At 43.4% G+C, this 21415-nt stretch overlaps 1 protein-coding gene and 1 long non-coding RNA gene across 2 annotated transcripts in view; one reads left to right on the forward strand and one right to left on the reverse strand.

Moving 5' to 3' along the window:
- Positions 1-10807, forward strand: part of LOC131384640 (uncharacterized) — a 148675-nt gene extending 137868 nt beyond the window's left edge. Inside the window, exon 4 of the long non-coding RNA XR_009215699.1 lies at positions 10678-10807. This is a non-coding gene — a long non-coding RNA (uncharacterized LOC131384640). The remainder of the gene's footprint in view (positions 1-10677) is intronic.
- PARVA (parvin alpha) overlaps positions 1-21415 on the reverse strand; it is a 159577-nt gene that overhangs the window by 53801 nt on the left and 84361 nt on the right. The window contains exons 3-5 of the mRNA XM_032166583.2: positions 7407-7496; positions 7258-7328; positions 3334-3436 (exon numbers count right to left, since the gene is read on the reverse strand). Of these exons, the coding sequence (XP_032022474.2) occupies positions 3334-3436; positions 7258-7328; positions 7407-7496 (264 nt within the window). The remainder of the gene's footprint in view (positions 1-3333; positions 3437-7257; positions 7329-7406; positions 7497-21415) is intronic.

A 21415-nucleotide genomic window follows, 5' to 3' on the forward strand; every position in this document is an offset into this window, starting at 1 on the left:
ATGTCCATAGTGATATAAATAAATAGAAATGACAACTCTTCCTTTTAGAATTCCAGCTAATAAATGCAGAAGGAATGCAGAGAAGAGACCATCTCTGCTAGAACACTACCATAAGAATTGCGACAGATGCATTCTAAATGGATGCTAAAACTAGAGGGAGAAGTTTAAGGAGAAACAGGATATTTACATGGTCTCAAAGTATCTCTCCCCACTTAAATTAATTAAAAAGAGAAAAACAGTCACTTTATAATGAAGAAATCTGGCAGATACCACCTTGACAATGTGATTGAGGTTAACATGACCAGTGACAGGAAAAATAGCCAGAGGGGAACGTAGGGTCAGAGTGCTCACTCAAAATTCTGCCTCCTTTATACTCACAGGGTCGTTAAAAAAAGAAAACAAACCAAAACATTCTCCAAAATCTCTGCTTCCAGACTGATCCCTCCCAGGGGCTCCTGATGCATGTTTTTTTTTTTTTTTACCGCAAACTGGTTCCCTCCACCTTAGTATTCTTCCTATATAGGCTTTGAATGTGTATGCCTTGCCTCAGACCTTTGAGATTAGGGTCTAAACTTAAGTTCACAAAAGAAGCATCACCTTCATAGTGAATCACCTTTTCAGCATGAAGGGTGAAATGTGAAATGATCTAATCTGCTTGTACACAATGCCTAACTTGGGGTTGCATAGATGTGATGCTGGATGGTTTTGTAACCATTCCTGGAGGCAAGATTCCTCCACAACCATATTCCATTACTCTGTGTCCATGTTCTACCTTGCTTTGACAGCCTAGCATAGAACATTTTGGCAGTTTCAGATCCTGACTAGATGTCTGCTGGAGGAGTTAAAAGCTGTAGTCACTGGGAGAGATGCGTGGTGAGGCTCCCAGCTTAGCCATGTCTTCATGTGCCGAAGCTTTTTCATTTCCTCTCTGTATTCAGTTGGAGTTTACAAGCCTTTAAATATTAAAACTCATTAATACTGATGTCTGAGAACCAAATCAGTTTAACTTCCTAGAAATTACATTAGCCATTCATTCATTCAATACACTTTTTTTTTTTTTTTGAGAGGGAGTCTTGCTCTGTCCCCCATGCTAGAGTGCAATGGCGTGATCTCGGCTCTCTGCAACCTCTGCCTCCCAGGTTCAAGCGATTCTCCTGCCTCAGCATCCTGAGTAGCTGGGATTGCAGGTGCCCACCACCACGCCCGGCTAATTTTTGTATTTTTAGTAGAGACAGGGTTTCACCATGTTGACCAGGCTGCTCTTAAACTCCTGACCTCAGGTGATCTGCCTGCCTCGGCCTCCCAAAGTGCTGGGATTACAGGCGTAAGCCACCATGCCCAGCCTCAATATACATTGATTAAGTGCTAGGCAACATATGCTAGACAACCTGATGGTGCTGGAGAAGCCTGGATAAATATATAGGACATGGCTCGTGCCCTTGGGAAGCCTATACACATTTACCTAAACAGCTACAGATGACATGGAAAGTCTTATAATAAGGCATGTATATATACTTACATGTATGTATACAGAGCTGTGTGTACACATTTGTTTATATCTACACACCTATACATATATGCATATATATGCAAGTGTATATATAGTCCCTCAGAGAGAGATACATATGTGTGTGTGTGGGGGGAACACAAAAAAAAGAGTATATGACTATCTTTTCTAAATGTGACTATAGGGCCGGGCGCGGTGGCTCACTACTGTAATCCCAGTACTTTGGGAGGCTGAGGCGGGTTGCTTGAGCCCAGGAGTTTGAGACCAGCCTGGGCAACATGGCAAAACCCCATCTCCAGAAAAAATACAAAAATTAGCTGGGCATGATGGTACATGCCCTGTAGTCCCAGCTACTCAGGAGGCTAAGGCAGGAGGGTCACTTGAACCCTGGAGGTCAAGGCTGCAATAAGCCAAGATCATGCCACTGCACTCCAGCCTGGGTGACAGTGAGAACCTGTCTCAAGAAAAAAAAAGTGACAGTACTGTAAAGGCTGTAATAGGGAGGCACATTTGATTAATTTGATTAATTCTAGCGATCAAAAGGATGAGCAATAATGGCTTGCCCTGGTGGGTAAAGGAGGAAGGCAGGCCTTAGAGGCAGAAGGACTAGCATGATCAAAAGTACAGGCATGTTAATATGTGTGGCATATATAAAAATGCAGCAATGGTATACAAAAAAAATGTAAAACCAATGATGACAGACATTTATCGAGCATCTACTATGTGTCAGGCACTATCCTAAGCACTTTACACGTATTATCACACGGATGAGCCACATGTGTGGGTGAGACCAAGGAGACAGCTGGGGGTCATCGGATGATGGAATGCTTTGAATGTTGTGCCAAGGGGTTTGGACTTTGTCCAGCAAGAGAGAGGCACTAAGAGTTATAAATAAGTACAGGCAAGACTGGACTTGTGATTTTAAAAGTTTCCTCTGCTAGCTGTGTAGGGAATAGGTTGGAGGAGGTGAGATGGGAAGCAAAGAAGTGAGTTTGGAAGTTTTTTCAATAGTTCAGAGAAGTCAAAATGGCAGAGGAAGTATTCAGGAGAGGTAGAAATGGGTCTTGCTGATCCCTATATACATGGGGGCAGAGGAGGAAGGGAGGGGATTCTATGAACTCAGAGGGGAAGAAACAGCTTTAGAAAAGTGGATGAATTCAGTCTAAGGTTGATTCAGGTAGAGGTGCCCAGAGGGCAGCTAAGAATTGAAGTCGAGAATCTGAGGGGATGGTTTGGGCCAGAGTTAGATTAGGAGCAATGGGGGACACCTTAACTCCATTTAAGCTGAAATTTGTCCTTTCAACACTAAGATTACCCCTGAATTCTCCTTTCTCTCCCCTTTGTCCTCACATTTTCACATGAACAGCTTCAAAGTGACCCAGGGAGGAATACACACACACACAAGTCCACAGATGACAGAGGAACACACACGCATCTGAAGGTGACAGAGGTCTAAAAATGCATACTTACGCCCATGCATGTAAATATACCAAAAGAGGCCACACAGGCATGCTTTTCTGGAGAGGTGGAGGCGTGCTTTCTAGCTATTAATATACAGTGGGGTCTTTTCATCAAGCTGATGACTCTTGGCTGCTAGAAGGAGCAGGCCCACCTAGTCATGGAGACTCCCTCTACAATTCATTCATGTGCAACATTCCAAGAGGACATCTAAAGCCTTCACTGAGCTGTTATTCCATGCTCCACACATTTGTAATCCATTTCCAGGTAAGCCACTGTAAACTGAGAATAACTCCTTCTAGCTATAAGTAGGTGATCCAACCACCTGCAATTAAACACACATCCACTGCAGCACTCAACTCTCCTACCGAAAAGCTTCTGCAGGACTTGTCCGTCATATAAATCTTCAGCTAGGTCTTTCACAATGATTCTTTCTCCAACCAACACATCATTAATCCAGTCAATTAATACCTACAGAGAGAACGTGCAATAATAAGAAAAGAGTTATGGGGTATTTTCTTACAGACCAGCTTTCTTATCCTAAACAATTAAAATCTAAATGAACTTTAGATTTTAAGTTTCATTTTATTTGAGATAGGGTCTCACTATGTTGCCTAGGCTGGACTCAAACTCCTGGGCTAAAGTGATCTTCCTGCCTCAGCCTCCTGTGTAGCTGAGACTGCGGGAGTGTTCCATTGTGCCCTGCTTTGAACTTCAGATTTTAAAAGCAGGAGAACTATCCACATGACCCAGCGTGTGCAAGTGTGAGCCCTACTGGCCTTCTTAATTTTCAGATGTATATCCTGCTAGTGCTGGTGGCACCAGTGTCCCTGTTAATATCTATGTCCCCTATTATTCCTTACTCTAATGGCAAGCAACATTCACAGTGTATGGCCGTAAAAAAAATTTTAGGCTGGGCGTAGTGGTTCACACCTGTAATCCCAACACTTTGGGAGGTCGAGATGGGCAGATCACTTGAGGTCAGGAGTTTGAGACCAGCCTGGCCAACATGGTGAAACCCCGTCTCTACTAAAACTACAAAGATTAGTCAGGCGTGGTGATAGGTGCCTGTAATCCCAGCTACTTGGGTGGCTGAGGTAGGAGAATTGCTTGAACCGGGAGGTTGAGGCTGCAGTAAGCCGAGATCGTGCCACTGCACTCCAGCCTGGGCAACAGAGTGAGACTCTATCTCAAAAAAAAAAAAAAAAAAAGTTAAGTATACAGTGATACGTTTTGGTCATTGTGCACAGTAGTTTAATCCCCACCACAATCGAGATACAGAACAGTTCCCTCCCCAGTAGGATGCTTCCGTAGGTCCCTTTGTACTCAATCCTCCTCCCTGACCACAGGCCTGGGGGAACCACTACAGTTTTGACATTTCTCCAATTTCTTATAAGTGGACATCGTCCTTTGTGTTGGACGTCTTTGCCTTAGCATAAATATGCTGCCTTTATAACACAGCAATAGCCAGACAGCATTGCCATCGCTGTGTGGGCTGATGTTGGAGCCTGGAGGCTTTACAGGACATTGTTCTACTGTCCCAAGGCAGGAGGATGGCAACTGTAACACCTCCTGTATACCAGGCACTGCACTGTATCCAGTAGGGTAAGACCCAGCCTCTGTCCTGGAGAGGCTTATGGGGGCAGAAAACCGGTCAACCACAGGATTATAACATAAAGGGTTCAAATCCTGGGGTGGGGAGGACATGGTGCTATGAGAGAGTAGAGAAGAGGCCCCAACAGGCTGGGAGTGGGCAGGAGAGATCAGGAATGAGGGGAGGCTTCCAGAAAGCCTGTGTTTGAGGAGACTTTTTTTTTTCTTTTGAGGTAGGGTCTTGCTATGTTGCCCAGGCTGGAGTGCAGTGGCTATTCACAGGTGCAATCATAGTGCACTATAGCCTCGAACTTCTGGCCTCAAACCTTCCTCTGAAAGTAGCTGGCACTATAGGTACATGCCACTGTGCCCAGCTCCTAAGGAGACTCTTAAAAGAACACTAGGAGTTGACCAGAAAGAGTAGGATTTCAAGGTGGTCAGAGCAGCCTAGATCTAGAAAATTGAACCTCCCTCTGGAAGTACGGAGGTAGCTGTGCCTTTGGTCAGCACCCCGGGGCTCAGGCCTACGTGCATCTCTAATTCTCCACTCCCTCAAACAGGGCCCAAGTGCAGGTCTGGGTCTAGGAGTTCAACATTGAAGCCTAAACCATTTGGAGCCCATTCTGACCTTGTCCTTACCCTTAGAGGTCTCCTGAGCAAGTAGTAGCATTCCCATTCTAGCATGGTGAGCGCCCTCTGATAGGAGCAAGGCCAGGGCTAGCCCCTTTGCCCCTATCCTTGCCCATAGAGGCCCAGCATCCCGGAGAGGTGCAGCGGCAGGCAGAGCCTGCACCTCAACTGTTCCATCTTCTTCCTGCACAGAAAGGTGAGGGCTCAGGGTCTCACTGGGCAGGAGCAGTCATCTGTGGGTGTAGCACAGGCTGCATCAGGAAAGGCCAGATACCCAACATGCACAGCCCAGCTGCCTGTGGGGCTCCAGTTGTGATCCAGGGGAGCAAGGGGCTGCATGGCGGCCAAGACTGCCTCCTTTCTCTTGAACTCTGGGGTCAGGGCACAGACTCCCTTCAGCAGACAGAAGGGACATTTATACATCTCCTCTGAGATGACTGCCCTCAGTCCTCCAGTCCCTAGTGAGATGGCCCAACCCTCACATGGGTTTGATTTTACTTCTGAATACTCCTGGCTTACTTTGAAATTCCTACCCATTCATCCACCCACCCTTCCTTTCCTCCATCCATCCTCCAATGTTTATTAAATACCTGCTATATGTGACATTCTGTGCTGGGTCCTTGGGGTACAATGATAGAAAAAAAAGATAGTCTCTAACCCCAAGAAGCTCACCATTTAGTGAAGGGGACAGAGAAGAGCATGAGAAGCTATAATATTATGTGGAGACGACAACAAAACTAAAGACAGGGCCATAGCAGCCGTGGAGTGGCTGAGCCATGGCACTAGAGTTTAGAGCAAGCTTCCTGGAGCAAGCAGCCGTGCTGAGACTTTCAGATGAGGGGCATGAGAGGCATTCTAGTCAGAGTGGACTGCATTAGCCAGGCTTTGGCGGTGGGGAGCGCTGGGAGCACGCATGGGCTGCTGGGAGGAGCAGTTCTGGCGTCCTTGTGTTGCCGGGTAGTGGCTGATCTCAGGTTGAAGAGGCAGCTAGAGCAAGGACTCTAAACACCACCTCTTAGGAGTGGACTGCAACCTGTGGTGGACAGGAAACTCTGATAGGTCTTGCACAGGGGAACCGCGTATTCAGATTTGCATGGGGAATGAATCACTCTGACATCCAGTGCTATTTTTTTTTTTTTTTTTTGAGACAGGGCCAGGCTGGAGTACAGTAGCGTGATCATGGCTCACTGCAACCTCTGCCTCCCAGGTTCAAGCCATCCTCCCACCTCAGCCTCCCGAGTAGCTGGGACTACAGGCATGCGCCACCATACTTGGCTAATTTTTGTATTTTTAGTAGAGATGGTATTTCACCATGTTGCCCAGGCTGGTCTCGAACTCCTGAGCTCAAGTGACCCGCCCACCAGCTAATTTTTGTACTTTTAGTAGAGATGATGTTTCACCGTGTTGTCCAGGCTGGTCTCAAACTCTTGAGCTCAAGTGATCCACCCGCCTTGGCCACCGCAGAGTGCTGGGATGACAGGCATGAGTGCCTTTTGTCTTAAGTGCAGCTTGGTTAAGCTGAAGAGGAGGAACATAGGACAGGGAATAAGATGCAGGGGAGAAATGAACAGTTTTGGAAGGACAAGCGCACACCAGCCACTGTGCAGGTACGTTATGGCACGGTATGTCACTTCATCTCCTTTACTTCTGCTTGAATTCCATCTCCTTGTTTATGACCATAAACAAAGCATCTGGCTTTTCTGAGAGTTGGTTTTGTCATCTGGAAAATGGGGATGAGACTAATTCCTGCTCCACTGCCTGCTTTTGAGGGTCCTTGAGAAAATAAGCATTTTTTGCACTCTGGAATCCTGGCCATCGTGAGCTTACCTGTACTGAACTGTCTGGCGCTGTGACCAGCACCACTCACTGGGCATTTTTCACGTCCCACGCTTACACAATCGGTTACATTTTCGATGGCCATCTGCTAGACCACTCACTGCTTGAGGCAGGGGCTGCCATGACTTTTTACCTTCTCTGAGGGGCTCGTGGGGTGCCTGGACAAAGCAGGTGGCATATGGACACCTGGTGGGTCTGTGAGCCACCTGAAGCTGCTCCTGATTTCTTCTTACCTTCATCAGTTCTTGAAGCTTGGGGTCACTGCGTGAGTTTGGATCCACCATTGTTCGCACCTCATTCTCCTCTTTAAAAAGAAAAGGAATTCAGTGGGGGTGCGGGCACGGGAAAGCTTAAGCGAATTCAGAGACAAGAGCACAGTTACCCAGCATCGTGTCCTCGGGGTCCAGCTCGAAGGGAATCGGGCTGAGGGGCAGGTTGATGGCGTTCATTCCCTCCTCCTGCAGCTCGGACACTGGAAGAAAAGAAAGAGCAGGGTCACATTTCAGCTGACGGACGGCAGGAGGTTAGAGCTCTATAACAAGTGTGTTCGATATTGACATTGAGAAGAAAACCCACTAAGGGTAGATTACAGCTGTTACTCAGCCTACGATCAATTCATGGCCTCGCCTGGCTGAAAGGACCTAATTGTCCCCTTAATCTCACCTCTGCCAGCTGTCACTTCACTTGCTTTCCTCAGGGAAGCAGGGAGGTCTCAAAAGCACAGAAATCTCCCTCCTCTCAGAAAAGATTTTGGAATAAATGGAAGCGAGGTGGGCACGGACTTCTTTCTGAGTCTCTGCCTCCTGCCTGTCCCTTCTTCCAGGACTTGTGTCTGGTGCCCAGTGACTGTGTGCTGACAGGATGAATGGGGTCATGGGTTTGAGGCTACATGTACGCTGTAAGGCATTTCCATCCTCAGTTCAACCCTCCTCTGACTTCTCACCTCTCCTGGCTTCCCTGAGGTACTCTCCTGATTATCTGCCTTCCCACCTCCACCCAACCCCAGCCACTGCTCAAAAATACCTCAGTTCCGGCCCTTCCCTGAGCTCTGGTCCTATCCCTTGAGATGGAACCAGCTGTGGCACCTGGGGCCAGGCACTTCATCTCTCTTGGCCCATTTCCTCAGCTGAAAATAGAGTTTGACTGGATGAACAGTAAGATCTTTTACAGTCTTCAAATCCTAGAAATCTATAATTCCACCTTCCTCAGAAAGAAAAACAAAAACAGGTAAAAACTACCAAAGATTACCAGCCCACACTCCTCCAAGTGCCCAGCCCCCACATGGAGCCTTAGCACAAAAAAATTCCTCCCACAAAACCAGTTGTGTGACAGACGTTTGGTGAGTGCTGACCTTGGATTACCCCTCCTAAAAGCAGTGACTTAAACCCCCTTGCTTTTTGCCAGTTAAGCACAGAAAGGCCATTTTCTCAGAAGGCGTTGGTCACCAAGAGGTTCTTAAAGAGCTAATACAGCAGCTGCAATCAACCTTAATAAAAGCAACGTCCCATCTTTCCATTTTATTTTTTTATTGACTCTGGCCTCACCAACTGCCAGCATAGACTTGCAAGAAATCCTAAGCACAAGGCAGCCACTTACAAAGAGTTCTTTCACCTCAGTATACTCACTGATAGCTGCAGTTGGACTGGAAGGAGGATGAGAAACAAAGGGAGTGAAACACACTCTACGCCCTGAGAGACACAACTTGCATGGCGAGGCTGTTATTTAGTACCTTCGCAGCAGGCACTGACATACACATAGGGTACCAGCCAGTCACCACCTTGATCTCCACATTCACAGACACCTACTATTTCATAGAATTCTCCATAAATGACAGAAACACAGAAAGGGTACCTTCAAAGCTTAAATCAAGTTTGTCCAACCCACAGCTCACAGGCTGTAATGTGGCCCAGGATGGCTTTGAATGCAGCCCAACACAAATTCATAAACTTTCTTAAAACATTATGAGATTACCTGGAGATTTTTTTTAAGTAGCTCATCAGCTATCATTAGTGTTTAGTGTATTTTATGTGTGGCCTAAGACAATCCTCCTCCTTCCACTGTGGCCCAGGGAAGCCAAAAGATTGGACATCCCTGGCTTAAATGATTCTGTAGGTACGGATTGTGTTTGTTTTCCAGCTAAGCACAACTGTTTCCTTAAACTTCTATAGTTTCTTCTAATATCTCCCCTAGAACTACCAGTTTTCTTTCTTTCTCAGGCTATTTCTCACAAAGAAGCACAATTTTCATTACTTTGTTAACAAGCACTGTTATGCATGCAGTGAGCAGTGGAAATAAATTCATGTCTAAATGCGGCTGCAAGGCTAGGCTTACTGGCCAATGAAGGAACTTGCTCCTGCCTGGGACTTTCTCTCCTGTAGCTACACTGATCTGCACTGTCCAATACAGTAGCTACTAGCCACTTGAGCTATTTAAATTTCAATGAATTAAAAATTCCGCTCCTTAGCTGCACCAACCACATTTCAAGCACTCAGTGGCCACAGGTGGCTGGTACCTACAACACTGGACAGCATGGATGTAGAAAGTTTCCATCACAAGATCATCAAATGTGTTCTCATGATTTAAGTGAGAACATGCCATATTTGGTTTTCTGCTCCTGTGTTCGTTTGCTAAGGATAATGGCCTCCAGCTCCATCCATGTCGCTGCAAATGACATGATCCTTTCTTTTTTCATGGCTGCATAGTGTTCCATGGTGTATATGTACCACATTTTCTTTATCCAGTCTATAGTTGATGGGAAAATAATCCATACAACAAACCCCCAGGACACAAGTCTGCCTGGGTAACAAACATGTACCCCTGAACTTAAAGTTAAAAAACAAAAATTTTAAAAGAGATTAAATGGATAATGTTGTCCTAGGTCATCCCATTCAACTAATGTCCATGTCCACATTTAAATCTCCAGCCCTGAGCTCCAAGCTTATGAATCTAATCATTTATTCGATGTTTCCTCTTAAGTCTACTAATAGAGATCTCGAATGTACACATCCAAACAGAACTTGTGATTCTCAACACCCTCATACCCACCACACCAGCACTAAAATGAACCTGTTCTTTATTCTTATCCTCTTCAGTAGATGGCACCACTGTTTACACCATGGTTCACGCCAAGCTCCGAGGAATCACTCATAAGTTCTCATTTTCCTCACCTTTTGCATCTGTCCAAAACACTGGCAAGTTTTGTAGGCTCCGCCTCCAAACCAGGACCCAATTCCAAACACTTCTCACCATCTCCCCGCTCTACCATCCCGACTTGAGCCACCATTATCTTTTGCCTGGCCTATCAGAACCACCTTCTAACTGGTCTACTGCTTTGCTTGCATTTCTCCCACTCTCACCCACTTCCCACAGTGCAGCCAGAATGTTCTATAAAAACGTAAATAGGATCATACATTCTCCCACTTCAAGCTTTCTTGTGACTTCCCATCATACTCAGGTCATAGGTAGGAGTTGAGGTTTTATTCTATCAGACTCTGATTAGCACCCCCCACCTCCCTCTCATGTCTTATTTTCTCATCATGATCTATTTTCTCATGATGATCTGAAATAATAACTTATATGTCTGTTAACTCTCTCCCTCACAAGAATGTAAGTTTTGTAAGGACTGGCACTATTTCTCTTTTGTTCACTATTAGATCCCCCATGAGGCCAGAGGGCACAGTGGTTAGAAGCCAAGCTGCCTACGTTCATATCCAGACTCTACCACTCACCAGCTCTGTGGCCTTGGGCAAGTTCATCAACCTCTCATGCCTTAGATTCCTCACCTGCAAAATGGGAGTGACAGCAATATTGCTGACCTCCAAGGGTTGCTGAGAAGATTAAATGAGTTAACATATGCAAAGTACCCAGAAGCATGCCTGGGAGCTGGTAAGAGCTAGGTAAATATATGCAACTATTATTATTACTTAAAACAACACCTTAAGCATTGTAAGCACTCAAGAAATACTTGTTGAATACATAATCCAAACTGTCAACACCACCCTTCAACTGCACAGGTTATGAGTTGAGGCAGAATTTGCCAAAGCAGAGAATGGGATGCAAAGGATTTTACCTTTTTCCCAGAAAAACAAAATACATTTCCATTTTAGCCTGACTATGTGTGTGCCCGTGTGCGTACGCATGCACGCACATTTCTGGGGCAGCATTTCCAGCTTACATTTTGTAAGGGAAGTAAAGTCACACCTGTCCCAAGACTTGTTGTATAGCCAAAGTGAGCCAATTTGTAAATAGAGAGGTATTGAAACATCTCTAAAGTGTGACTAGAAACGCAGTATTTGAAGCCAGGACTCCTAAAGGTGGGTCTGAACAGGATCTCTTTTTCTGTGTAGATCATTGTTAAAAATGTTTTCAGATGAAAAATCCCCAGTCAGAAACATTCCCCTCTGCCCTGCCTCTTTAATTCACTCACAGAGACATAACAAATCCAAGAAGAAAGGCCAAGATATGTTTGCAATTGGAAATTTTTTTTCAGGAAACGATTTGGTACAGGAACATCATTCCCATTCCATTAACTGCTGACTCTGAGCCAACTGTTTGTAAAAGTGAATATGCAAACTGCCCAGTGCAGGCCTGGCCCTTGCCCCATGGGGCCCCATTAGTGGCCACTTTCCCAAAACAGCCCTCCTGCTTTGGAGGTTTCATTTCTATTAAACCAAAGCAGGACCCAGCAGAAGCCCCTTGCCAATCCTCATGCACTGAAAGAGAAAGAGCTACAACTGAATTTTCTCCGCACAGAATGGGAATCTGATGTTTATCCCCTGAACCTTCTCTAACAATCTAAAACTAGGTCCGAATGTCTCGCAGCGCCATTAAGTCGTAACTTAATAAACAGATCAAATGCCCAGCTGAAGGTCGGGCTAGGGAAAGCAGGGAGATTGCCTGAACCCCTGAAGTGCTCACCATGAGAAAAGGGGCTTTTGTTTCCAGGGATTTGTGGTCTGACTCTGGGGCCACATGCACAGAAGAAAGTACCTGGATGGGCTTTAGCGTGTGGATTTGAACCCTACTTCTATTTTTATCAACCGTGGAACCTTATATAAGTAGGTTAACCTCCCTGAAATTCAGTATAAAACAATTCTGTCCATAACAAGGGTATAGCTGACACTGGTGGTTTGCTCCCCAACATTAATCCATTTTCCCTGCTGAAAGAACCCTCATTTTGTTCCAGTATACACCCCTCCCTCATATGCCTCCAGGTAAAGCCACTATTGGTTTAAACGAATCATGATGATCTTGATCCCTGTAGCAGTGGTTGGCTCAAGCATCATCATGTCAATTCTGATCAATGAACTGTGACAGAAAATTTCTAGAAGCTTCTGGAATCACTTTCCTTCATTCTAAAGAAAGGCCCAAGGAAGAGAAGGCAACCTTCTCCTTCTAATCATTATTGTGTCAGGATATTATACCTGGATTTGTTGCAGCCATTTCGTAGCCATGCAGTGAGTAAGCTCAAGGAAGAAGCTAGTGTGTTGAGGTTGGCAGAGAAAAAATATAGAAAGATGGAGTTGTTGTTGATACTATTAAGCCACTACCTCTGGAACCACTCAAGCTCTATTTGTCTTGTTATAGGAGATACAATAAATTCCCTTATTGTTTGAGCCAATTAGAAGAGGTATTTTTCTGGGCCTCAGAGCCCAAACTCCCTAACTGATAACATGGGGATACTAGGATTCTAAAGTCAATGGGTGAATAGAGTAGGTCTGCAATGAATGGTAATTTCCCCTGATTTTTGTTCATGAAGAAAAGAAATGCTATGGCATCTCTTTTACTCCAGAATACATCTAGGGACTCAAAGAATACCAGGGGAAAAGCAAACATGGAGAGAACAGACAGAGGTCTCTAAATATCCAAGACCAGTAATTTCATTCATTCAACCAATAAGCATTACTGGGTGCCTCCCCTGAAGCAGTCCCCATGCCAGCACTGGTGATACAAGTTTGGGGATTTGACATAGGCCTGCTTCAGTCTGCTCAAGGTGGTGGGAAAGGTAGGCCCATAGATGCAATGCACAAGGTGCTACACTCAGAGGTGATAGAGATGTATGGAGACAGCCACAGGGGCTCATGTAGAACAAGGCTAACTTTGGATGGAGAAGATTGGGAAGGAGTCCTAGAAAATGGGACTTTTGAACTGGACCTTGAAAATGTAAATTTTCAACCAACACAGGTGCACTACAAAAGGCACATCTTGTGTAAAAACAGCAAGATGTGGAAAAACAGGGCAGGTGTTGAGGGTGTAGTGATTATATCGGAGCACAGGGAATATAAATGTGCACAGGGGAAGGGGTGAGGGATGGAATAGCAGATAAGTAGGGCAGGCTTCCAGAGTGTTAGGGTCTTGAATTCATCTATTCTCTACACTCCCTGAACTATGCCCACTGTATCTGTACTTAAAAAAACCATTCTGAGAGAGGGCAAGAAAAGAACCAAGATGTTCTTTCTCCTTCAGGGCCAGTGGCCCCAGTGAGATGTTTGGGCTGCTCTAGATCCTTATCAGAACTCTGATTATTAATTTCTAGTCCTCTTGAAAGTTATTAAAGCTCCCTTGATTTCTAAATAGTTCAAGGGCCTATACAGAAGCTCTTGGCAGCTAAAGACAACTATATTGTTTGGTCAGCAAGTCCCAGCAATGTTTCTCTATGTGAAAAATCAATCTGAAAGAACATCTACAACAACAACAACAACAACAAAATTAAACCCTGCAGCCTAACATCATCTATTATGGTGAGAAATTGGACGCTTTGCCCCTAAAAATGGGAACAAGTCAAGGATGTCTCCTCTCACCATGCCTATTCAAAATTATACTAGAAATCTTAGTACAATAACACAAGAGAAGAAAATAAAAGGTACACAGATTGGGAAGGAAGAAATTGTCTTTGTTTGCAGGTGACATTTCTAAAGAATCAACCATAAAACAAACAAAACACCAATGCTCCTCACTCCTAAAATTCCTAGAATAAGCAATTCTAGCAAGGTTGCAGGATACAAGGCTAATATACAAAAATCAGTTGCTTCCTATATACTAGCAATGAATGGTTGAAATTTAAAATTAAAAACACAGTATCAGTTACAGTAGGACAAAAAAATGCAATACTTGGGTATAAATCTAAAATAATGGGCACACTATATCTTCTGATATGGAGAAGATTATAAAATCCAGATGATCTAAATAATGGAAGAGATATTCAGTGTTCATGGACTGGAAAACTTAAGATGTCAATTCTTGCCAACTTCATGTATAGATTCAATGTTAATCTCAGTCAAAATCACAGAAAGCTATTTTGTGGATATTGACAAACTGATTCTAAAGTTTACACAAAAAGGCGAGAGACCTAGAGTAGCTAACAAAATATGGAAGAATAACGAAGTTGGAGGACGAACGCTACCATACTTCAAGACTACTAAAAAGATACATTCATCAATTGTTAAAATGATCACAGACCTAAGTTAAAACACAATACTATAAAACTTCTAGAAAAAAAAATAGGAGAAAATCCGTGTGACTGATGGTTTGATAATGAGTTTTTAGATACAACACCAAAAGGATAATCACTGAAAGAAAACTTGGTGAGTTGGGCTTTATTAATACTTCTACTCTACAGGCCGGGCGTAGTGGCTTACGCCTGTAATCTCAGCACTTTGGGAGGCCAAGGCAGGCGGACCACAAGGTCAGGAGTTTGAGACCAGCCTGGCCAACATAGTGAAATCCCGTCTCTACTAAAAATACAAAAATTAGCCAGGCATGGTGATGCATGCCTGTAGTCCCAGCTACTTGGGAGGCTGAGGCAGAAGAATTGCTTGAACCCAGGAGGCAGAGGTTGCAGTGAGCTGAGATCAGGCCACTGCACTCCAGCCTGGGCAACAGAGCAAGACTCTGTCTCAAAATAAATAAATATTTCTACTCTACAAAAGATACTGTTAAGAGAATGAAAAGACAAGGCATAGACTGAGAGAAAATATTTGCAAAATACCTATCTGATAAGACTTGTATGCAAGTCTGACTCAACTACAAAATGGGCAAAAGATCTGAATAAGCATATCACCGGAGAAGATGTACATATAGCAAAGAGGCATGTGAGAGGGTGTTCATTATCCTTTGTGATTAGGGAATGACAAAACACCAATGAGATATCACTAGGTATCAATTAGAATGGCTAAAAGCCAAAATAAACTGACAACACTAAACACTGGCAAGGGGTGTGGAGCAACAGGAACTTTCATTTATTGCTGGTGGGAATGCAAAGTAGTAAGAGCCACTTTGGTGTTTTCTTACAAAACTATAATTTTACCATATAATCCAGTAGTCAAGCTCCTAGGTATTTACCCAACTGATTTGAAAACATGTTCACACAAAACCCTGAATGTGAATATTTATAGCAGCTTTATTCATAATCACCCAAAAGTGCAAGCAACCAAGATATCCTCTAATAGGTGAGTAGATAAACTGTAGTACATCTATATGAAAATTATTATTCAGTGATAAAAAGAAATGAGCTATAAAGCCATGAAGAGACATGAAAGAACCTTAAATGCATATTCCTAGACAAAGAAGTTGGTCTAAAAAGGCTACATGCTATACAATTCTAATTATATGACATTCTGGAAAAGGTGAAACTAGAGAGAGTAAAAAGATAAATGGGGGAAAATGCTAAATAGGCAAAGTACAGAAGATTTTTAAGGCAGTCAAAGTGTTCTGTATGATACTGTAATGGCAGACACATGATATTTATAGTATAAGAAATGTCTTAGTCCATTTTCTGTTACTTGTAACAGAATGTCTGAAACTGGGTAATTTATAAAGAAAAAAATATTTTTTACAGTTATGGAGGCTAAGATGTCCAAGGTTGTGGGGCCACATCTAGTGAGGGCCTTTGTGCTGGTGGGGACTCTCTGCAGGGTCCTGAGGCAGCACATGGCAAAGGGGCTGAGTGTGCCAGCTTACATCTCTCTTCCTCTTCTTATAAAGCCACCAGTCCTATTCCATAACTCATTAATCCATTAATGGATTAATCCAGGCATCCCCAATCCCCAGGCTATGAACTAGAACGTGGATCAGTACTGGTCCATGGCCTGTTAGGAACTAGGCTGTACAGCAGGAGGTGAGCAGTGGGTGAGTATTACTAGCTGAGCTCTGCCTCCTGTCAGATCAGTGGCTTAGATTCTCATAGGAGCACAAACCCTATTGTGAATTGTGCATGCAAGTGATCTAGGTTGTGTGCTCCTTATGAGAATTTAATGCCTAATGATCTGAGGTGGAACAATTTCATCCCAAAACTACCCCTGACCCAACCCCATGTCCATGGAAAAAACTGTCTTCCGTGAAATTGGTCCCTGATGCCAAAAAGGTTGGGGACTACTGGATTAATCCAGGTAGAGTGCTCATGAGTCAATCACCTCTTAAAGGCCCCACCTTTCAATACTGCCACATTGGGGATTAAGTTTGAACATGAGTTTCAGAGGCGACAAATATTCAAACCCTAACAAGGAGTAAACCTTAATGTAAGCAAATTAAAAAATCATTTAGAAGGTTAGAAGACCCAAGGATGGAATGCAGATTGTGACAATAGAATCTAACTGTATTACAAATGTATGAGATGACCTCAATGAAAGGGGTGATGGGAATGGTACTAACTTAAGTATCTCTGGAAATGAGATGATTCTATAAGACCAAAGGCAAAAGGAACTGCATCTAGGCACTGCACTCTAGTTGATAAAGTTGTTTCCCATAGGGTATGGGTTAACAATGCTGATACTGCTATATGTGTATACTGGAATTGAACAATTAAGTAAATGCATGGCGGATGGTAGGAGCCAGTTTTCTCACTGGAGTGGGAGGTTATAGATAAACAAGGGGAGAAAGCTAGGATGGTCCATGTGGTAATGCACTGGCGTTAGAGACATCAGTAAGAACTTATGTTTACCTTAATATAGATACAGATGGTTACAAGATACATGTATATATCTCTAAGTATTTCTATAAATTAGTGCACACACATATATTTCCTTACTGTGTTAACTGAGAGGGCCTAGATGCATCAATACTCCAGTAGCAATGAATGTACATAGAGCCCAGATGTTCGTTTCTAGTCCTGTTCTCCAATAAAAGTAACCAGGGCTCCTTGGAAAAATGGCTGATTCTAGGACTGCAGAGAAAATATATGAGATAAGCTTGCAGCCAGAAAGGAAGGAAGTACTCCGGAAAAAAAAAAAAAAGGAGGGATGTCAAAGGCCCACAGGAGCTCACTGAAAGAGCTGGCCAAAGTTGGAACCATTTGAATAACAAAATAAAGTAGTATTAGATTATAATAAAGTGGATTATCATATAAATTGGATTATAATAATCTAAAGCCCACAGATAAAATAAATGTCTGTGAATCCATAGTGATATAAATAATTGAATAAATTAACACATGGAAGAGAAGAAACTAATCTGTGCAGAATTTCAAATTTACATAGATCCTCTGTTCTGAAAGAATGGAGCATAACTCCCCACTCTTTATGTGTGGGCTGCATCTAGTGACTTCCTTTGAAAGAGTACTGTATAGGAAGGAGGAAAAAAGTATGCCTTTACAGTGGAGAAATGTGACAAACACCACCGCAGCCAGGAAAACAAGACTAATATCCACAGTCATAAACCATGTTGATGTTATGTACCCTTGATATGATGTGATGAAAATGGCACTTTACCTCTGTGACCTTCCTTCCAGGAACCCATAACTATAGCCTAAGCATGAAAAAATGTCAATTCTAACAGGAGGGCATCCTAAAAAGTACTTGACCAGTACTCCTCAAAACTGTCAAAGTCATAAAAAAACAAAGTCTGAGAAACTGTCACAGCCAAGAGAAGCCTAAGGAGACGGGAAGACAAAACGTAATGTGGAACAGATAGAGTATGTTAAGTACAAGCTAAAGAAATCTGAATAAACTATGGCTTTAGACAAAATATAGTAATATCAATAATATAACAAAAGTAATATATCAATAACTGTAAGTTAGTAATATATCACTACTGTCCATTAATTTTAAGAATTGTACCATACTAATTTAAGATGTTAATAAGAAAGAAAAGTGGCCGAGGGATATACGAAAACTCTGTACTCCCTTTGCAATTTTTTTTTTTTTTTTTAGATTTAAAACTATCCTAAAAATATATAGTGTTCATGAAGGGGGGGGGGGGGGGGGGGGGAAATCCAAGATTTTATGAGACACAAATGTTTCCCCCCATCACCAAGGAGATAGTAGTAACTTATCTGACTAAGCTCTGTAGAAGCATTTGGACAGGAGGCAAAGCCCAAAGATCACTACAGCGCCTGAGAACTCAAAGTTGTTGGTTGTTTCCAGGGCTGAGATGAGAAAATTTAGGAGAAGACAGAGCTTCCTCCTAACTTAGGGATGCCTGGCAGGGTCATTTCTACTTTATTAAAAAGGGCTCTGTCTCACTAGTACAAGTGTCACTGAAAGTTCAGTGGTCTCTTCAATGACTTTTCTCTGGAATTGCATCTATCCATGGTCACCTACGGAGGTCTTTATACCATGGGCTTTTGTATTAGTTCTCTATTGCTGTAGTAGCAAATCACAAATTTCATGGCTTAACACAATACAAATGTATTATCCTTGCAGACCTGTAAGTTAGAAGACCAACATAGGTCTCACTGGGCTAAAGTCAAAGTGTCAGCAGGGCTGTGTTCCTTTCTACTGGCTTAGGGGGTAATCCATTTTCTTTCCTTTTCTAGCATCTGGAGGCTGCCCTCATTCCTTGATCTGTGGTCCCTTTCCTCCATCTCAAAGCCAGCAGTGGGGGCAAGGCTCAAATCCCTCTCACTGCATACTCTAAATCTCCTCTTCTACTTTTAAGTTTCCTGTGATTTTATTAAGCCCACCTGAATAATCCAGGCCAATCTCCCTATTTTAGGATCAGCTGATTAGCAACTGAAATTCCCCTTTGCCACATAAACTAACATATTTACAGATTCTAGGGATTAGGGCATGGAGAGCTTTGGGAGAGTGATTATTCTGCCTACAATAGCTTTTTCTGTTAAGGGAACAAGTTCTGTTCTTAATACCCACCCTTCCCTACAACATATGGGTTCACTTTTTTTCCATGTGAGATTGCCAGAAGAAAATGCAAAATCTGCACCCCCCAACCCAGTCCCTTAAACAAGAAGTTTTACTATGTTTAACTAAAAGGATACTTGTTTCAGTGGTTATAATATGTGGCTTCAGGTAAACATGGGAGCCAGCTCTTGGTGGCCTCAGCAGAATGTTGGGGTCTCACCACACTCTCTTGTACTTGACACAGCTGTCTAGTCACCAAGGTTGACATACGGCCCTTGGAGCACAGCCAAAAAAGAGAACTTAGAGGCTGGTGTTGTGATGGGAGCTGACAGCAGGATCTATAGTCCCAAGTCCTACAGTTTCCACCCATCTTTGTTTTGGTCTGTTTCATAGGCTCTGCAGAGTTGGAAGTCTGCCAAGCAAATGGCCCCTAGGCACTTATTCACTGTTCAGCCAACCATGTGATGCGGCTGCCCTCCAATTGCTCGTAGGCACAGAAGGAGATGGAAGCACCATTGGATGGCTTCAGGCAGTCAAAATAATCTGAATTGAAACATTATTTGAGGTCTCAAGTAAGCCATGGGAGTTAAATTTAAACACAAAACAGGCATACAGGGCCCAGGGAACAATATTCATCACTGTTCTTTGTCTTTTGCCATGCCATACCCTGTTATCTTTTTAGATTGAGAACGAGAACCATTTCCTTGGTTTGAAAGTCTGCTCCTACTTAGAGAAGAAGTGCCATGCCTTTGTGCATGGGTGTGCATCTCCGTGTGTCCACATACCCTAAGCATTTGTAACGGCCTTGGGGAGAACATAGAACTTGACCTGGTAAGCTGGCTAATTACATAGGAAATGTAGACACAATAAGCCACCTAAACCAAGGACAGCCGGAGTGGAGCTGGCATTACTTATCTCACAGATTCATAAGCATGTATGGGCATCTCTGGTGCTAGGAGATGGGCCAGGAGCTATGAATACAAAGACAAGTACCTGCCTTCCAGAGCTAATTGGTTCCTGAAGGGCAGCCACCTTGTTGGCCCTCGGAGCCCAGCACAGTGCCAGGTACCTGATAAGCACTTATTAAGTACCTGGAGGATGTTTTAATGTGGGGGGGGGCGGGGGACAATGCATCCCACAAACTGCAATGCAATATGAGGGCCCTCACACAGTCCTGAACCAAGTCCTGAGAGCAGTGTACTCTTCCAGGGTGGGGGCAGCAATAGAGGAGCATTTTGGAGCCACAGGCTGTCAGCAGGACCCTAAGCAAATGCCATGTGGGCACAAGAGGCACCTGGTGAAGCCTTGTCATCTCACTGGCCTTCATCTTCATGCATCACCTGAGTTAAGTTTCCTCTCTTCATCTCATTCTCTGTGGCTCTTTGACCTTCATGTCTATATCCTTCTTATTTACGAATCCTGAACAGCTAGTCATTTATTTTTGCAGTGGCTCATTGCTGCTTAAAAAGTGCCACATCAACTACTAGTCCACTGAATTCCTAAGAGGTAACCTCCTTGGAAACAGCTCTCAGTGGCGCTAGTAAGCAAACAGACATGCTGTGTTCTGGTCGGATCAATTTGCTGGTGAGTTAATTCTGGGTTTGTCTGAAGAGTCGGTGGTTTACCCTGAAGAGCACTGTTTGTGGAAACTCTCTCCTGTGATCGATGATGATGGTGGTGAGAGCACACACATTGTATGTCCCTTGTATCAGGTGCATCGATATAACACTTTGTTTTTTACATGTATTAACTCTTGTAATCTTTGCAACAATCCAATGAGTAGGCATTATTATTATCCTCATTTTACAGATGAGGAAAATGAGGCCCAGAGACATTATATAATCTGAACATGGCCACACAGCTAGAAAGTGGAGCCAAGGTTTGATCCTGAGCCAGCTGGCTGCAGAGCTCTCACATCCTTAACACTATGCTATATGTTGTCCCAGTTTTATGTAGCAACATTTGCTTTTTATACGAAAATGTTTCGTCCATTAGGTTAGGCAGAGGAAGTGCTCCCCAAACACAATGCATATATCTAAAAAAGGCCCAAAAATACATATCACGCCATTTTTGCAAACCACATTTGTTGTGAAGGCATGGGAACACAGTCACTTCTGCATTCCCACGTAAAGCCAGGAGAAAATTTAATGGAGAATAATCTTGCATAAGCTGAGCCCTAGGGGTTGCCTGGTCATTCTATGGAGGCTCAGCCCCTGCAAGGACAGATTAAAAAGGAGGTGATATTTGAGCAGTATTTTTGTTTGTTTTAAATAATGGTTGATTTTTTTCTGACTATAAAAGAAAAACATGCTCTTTAAGA

The sequence above is a fragment of the Hylobates moloch genome, unplaced genomic scaffold (assembly GCF_009828535.3).
Source record: "Hylobates moloch isolate HMO894 unplaced genomic scaffold, HMol_V3 SCAFFOLD_11, whole genome shotgun sequence".
In the NCBI taxonomy this organism is placed as follows: Eukaryota; Metazoa; Chordata; class Mammalia; order Primates; family Hylobatidae; genus Hylobates; species Hylobates moloch.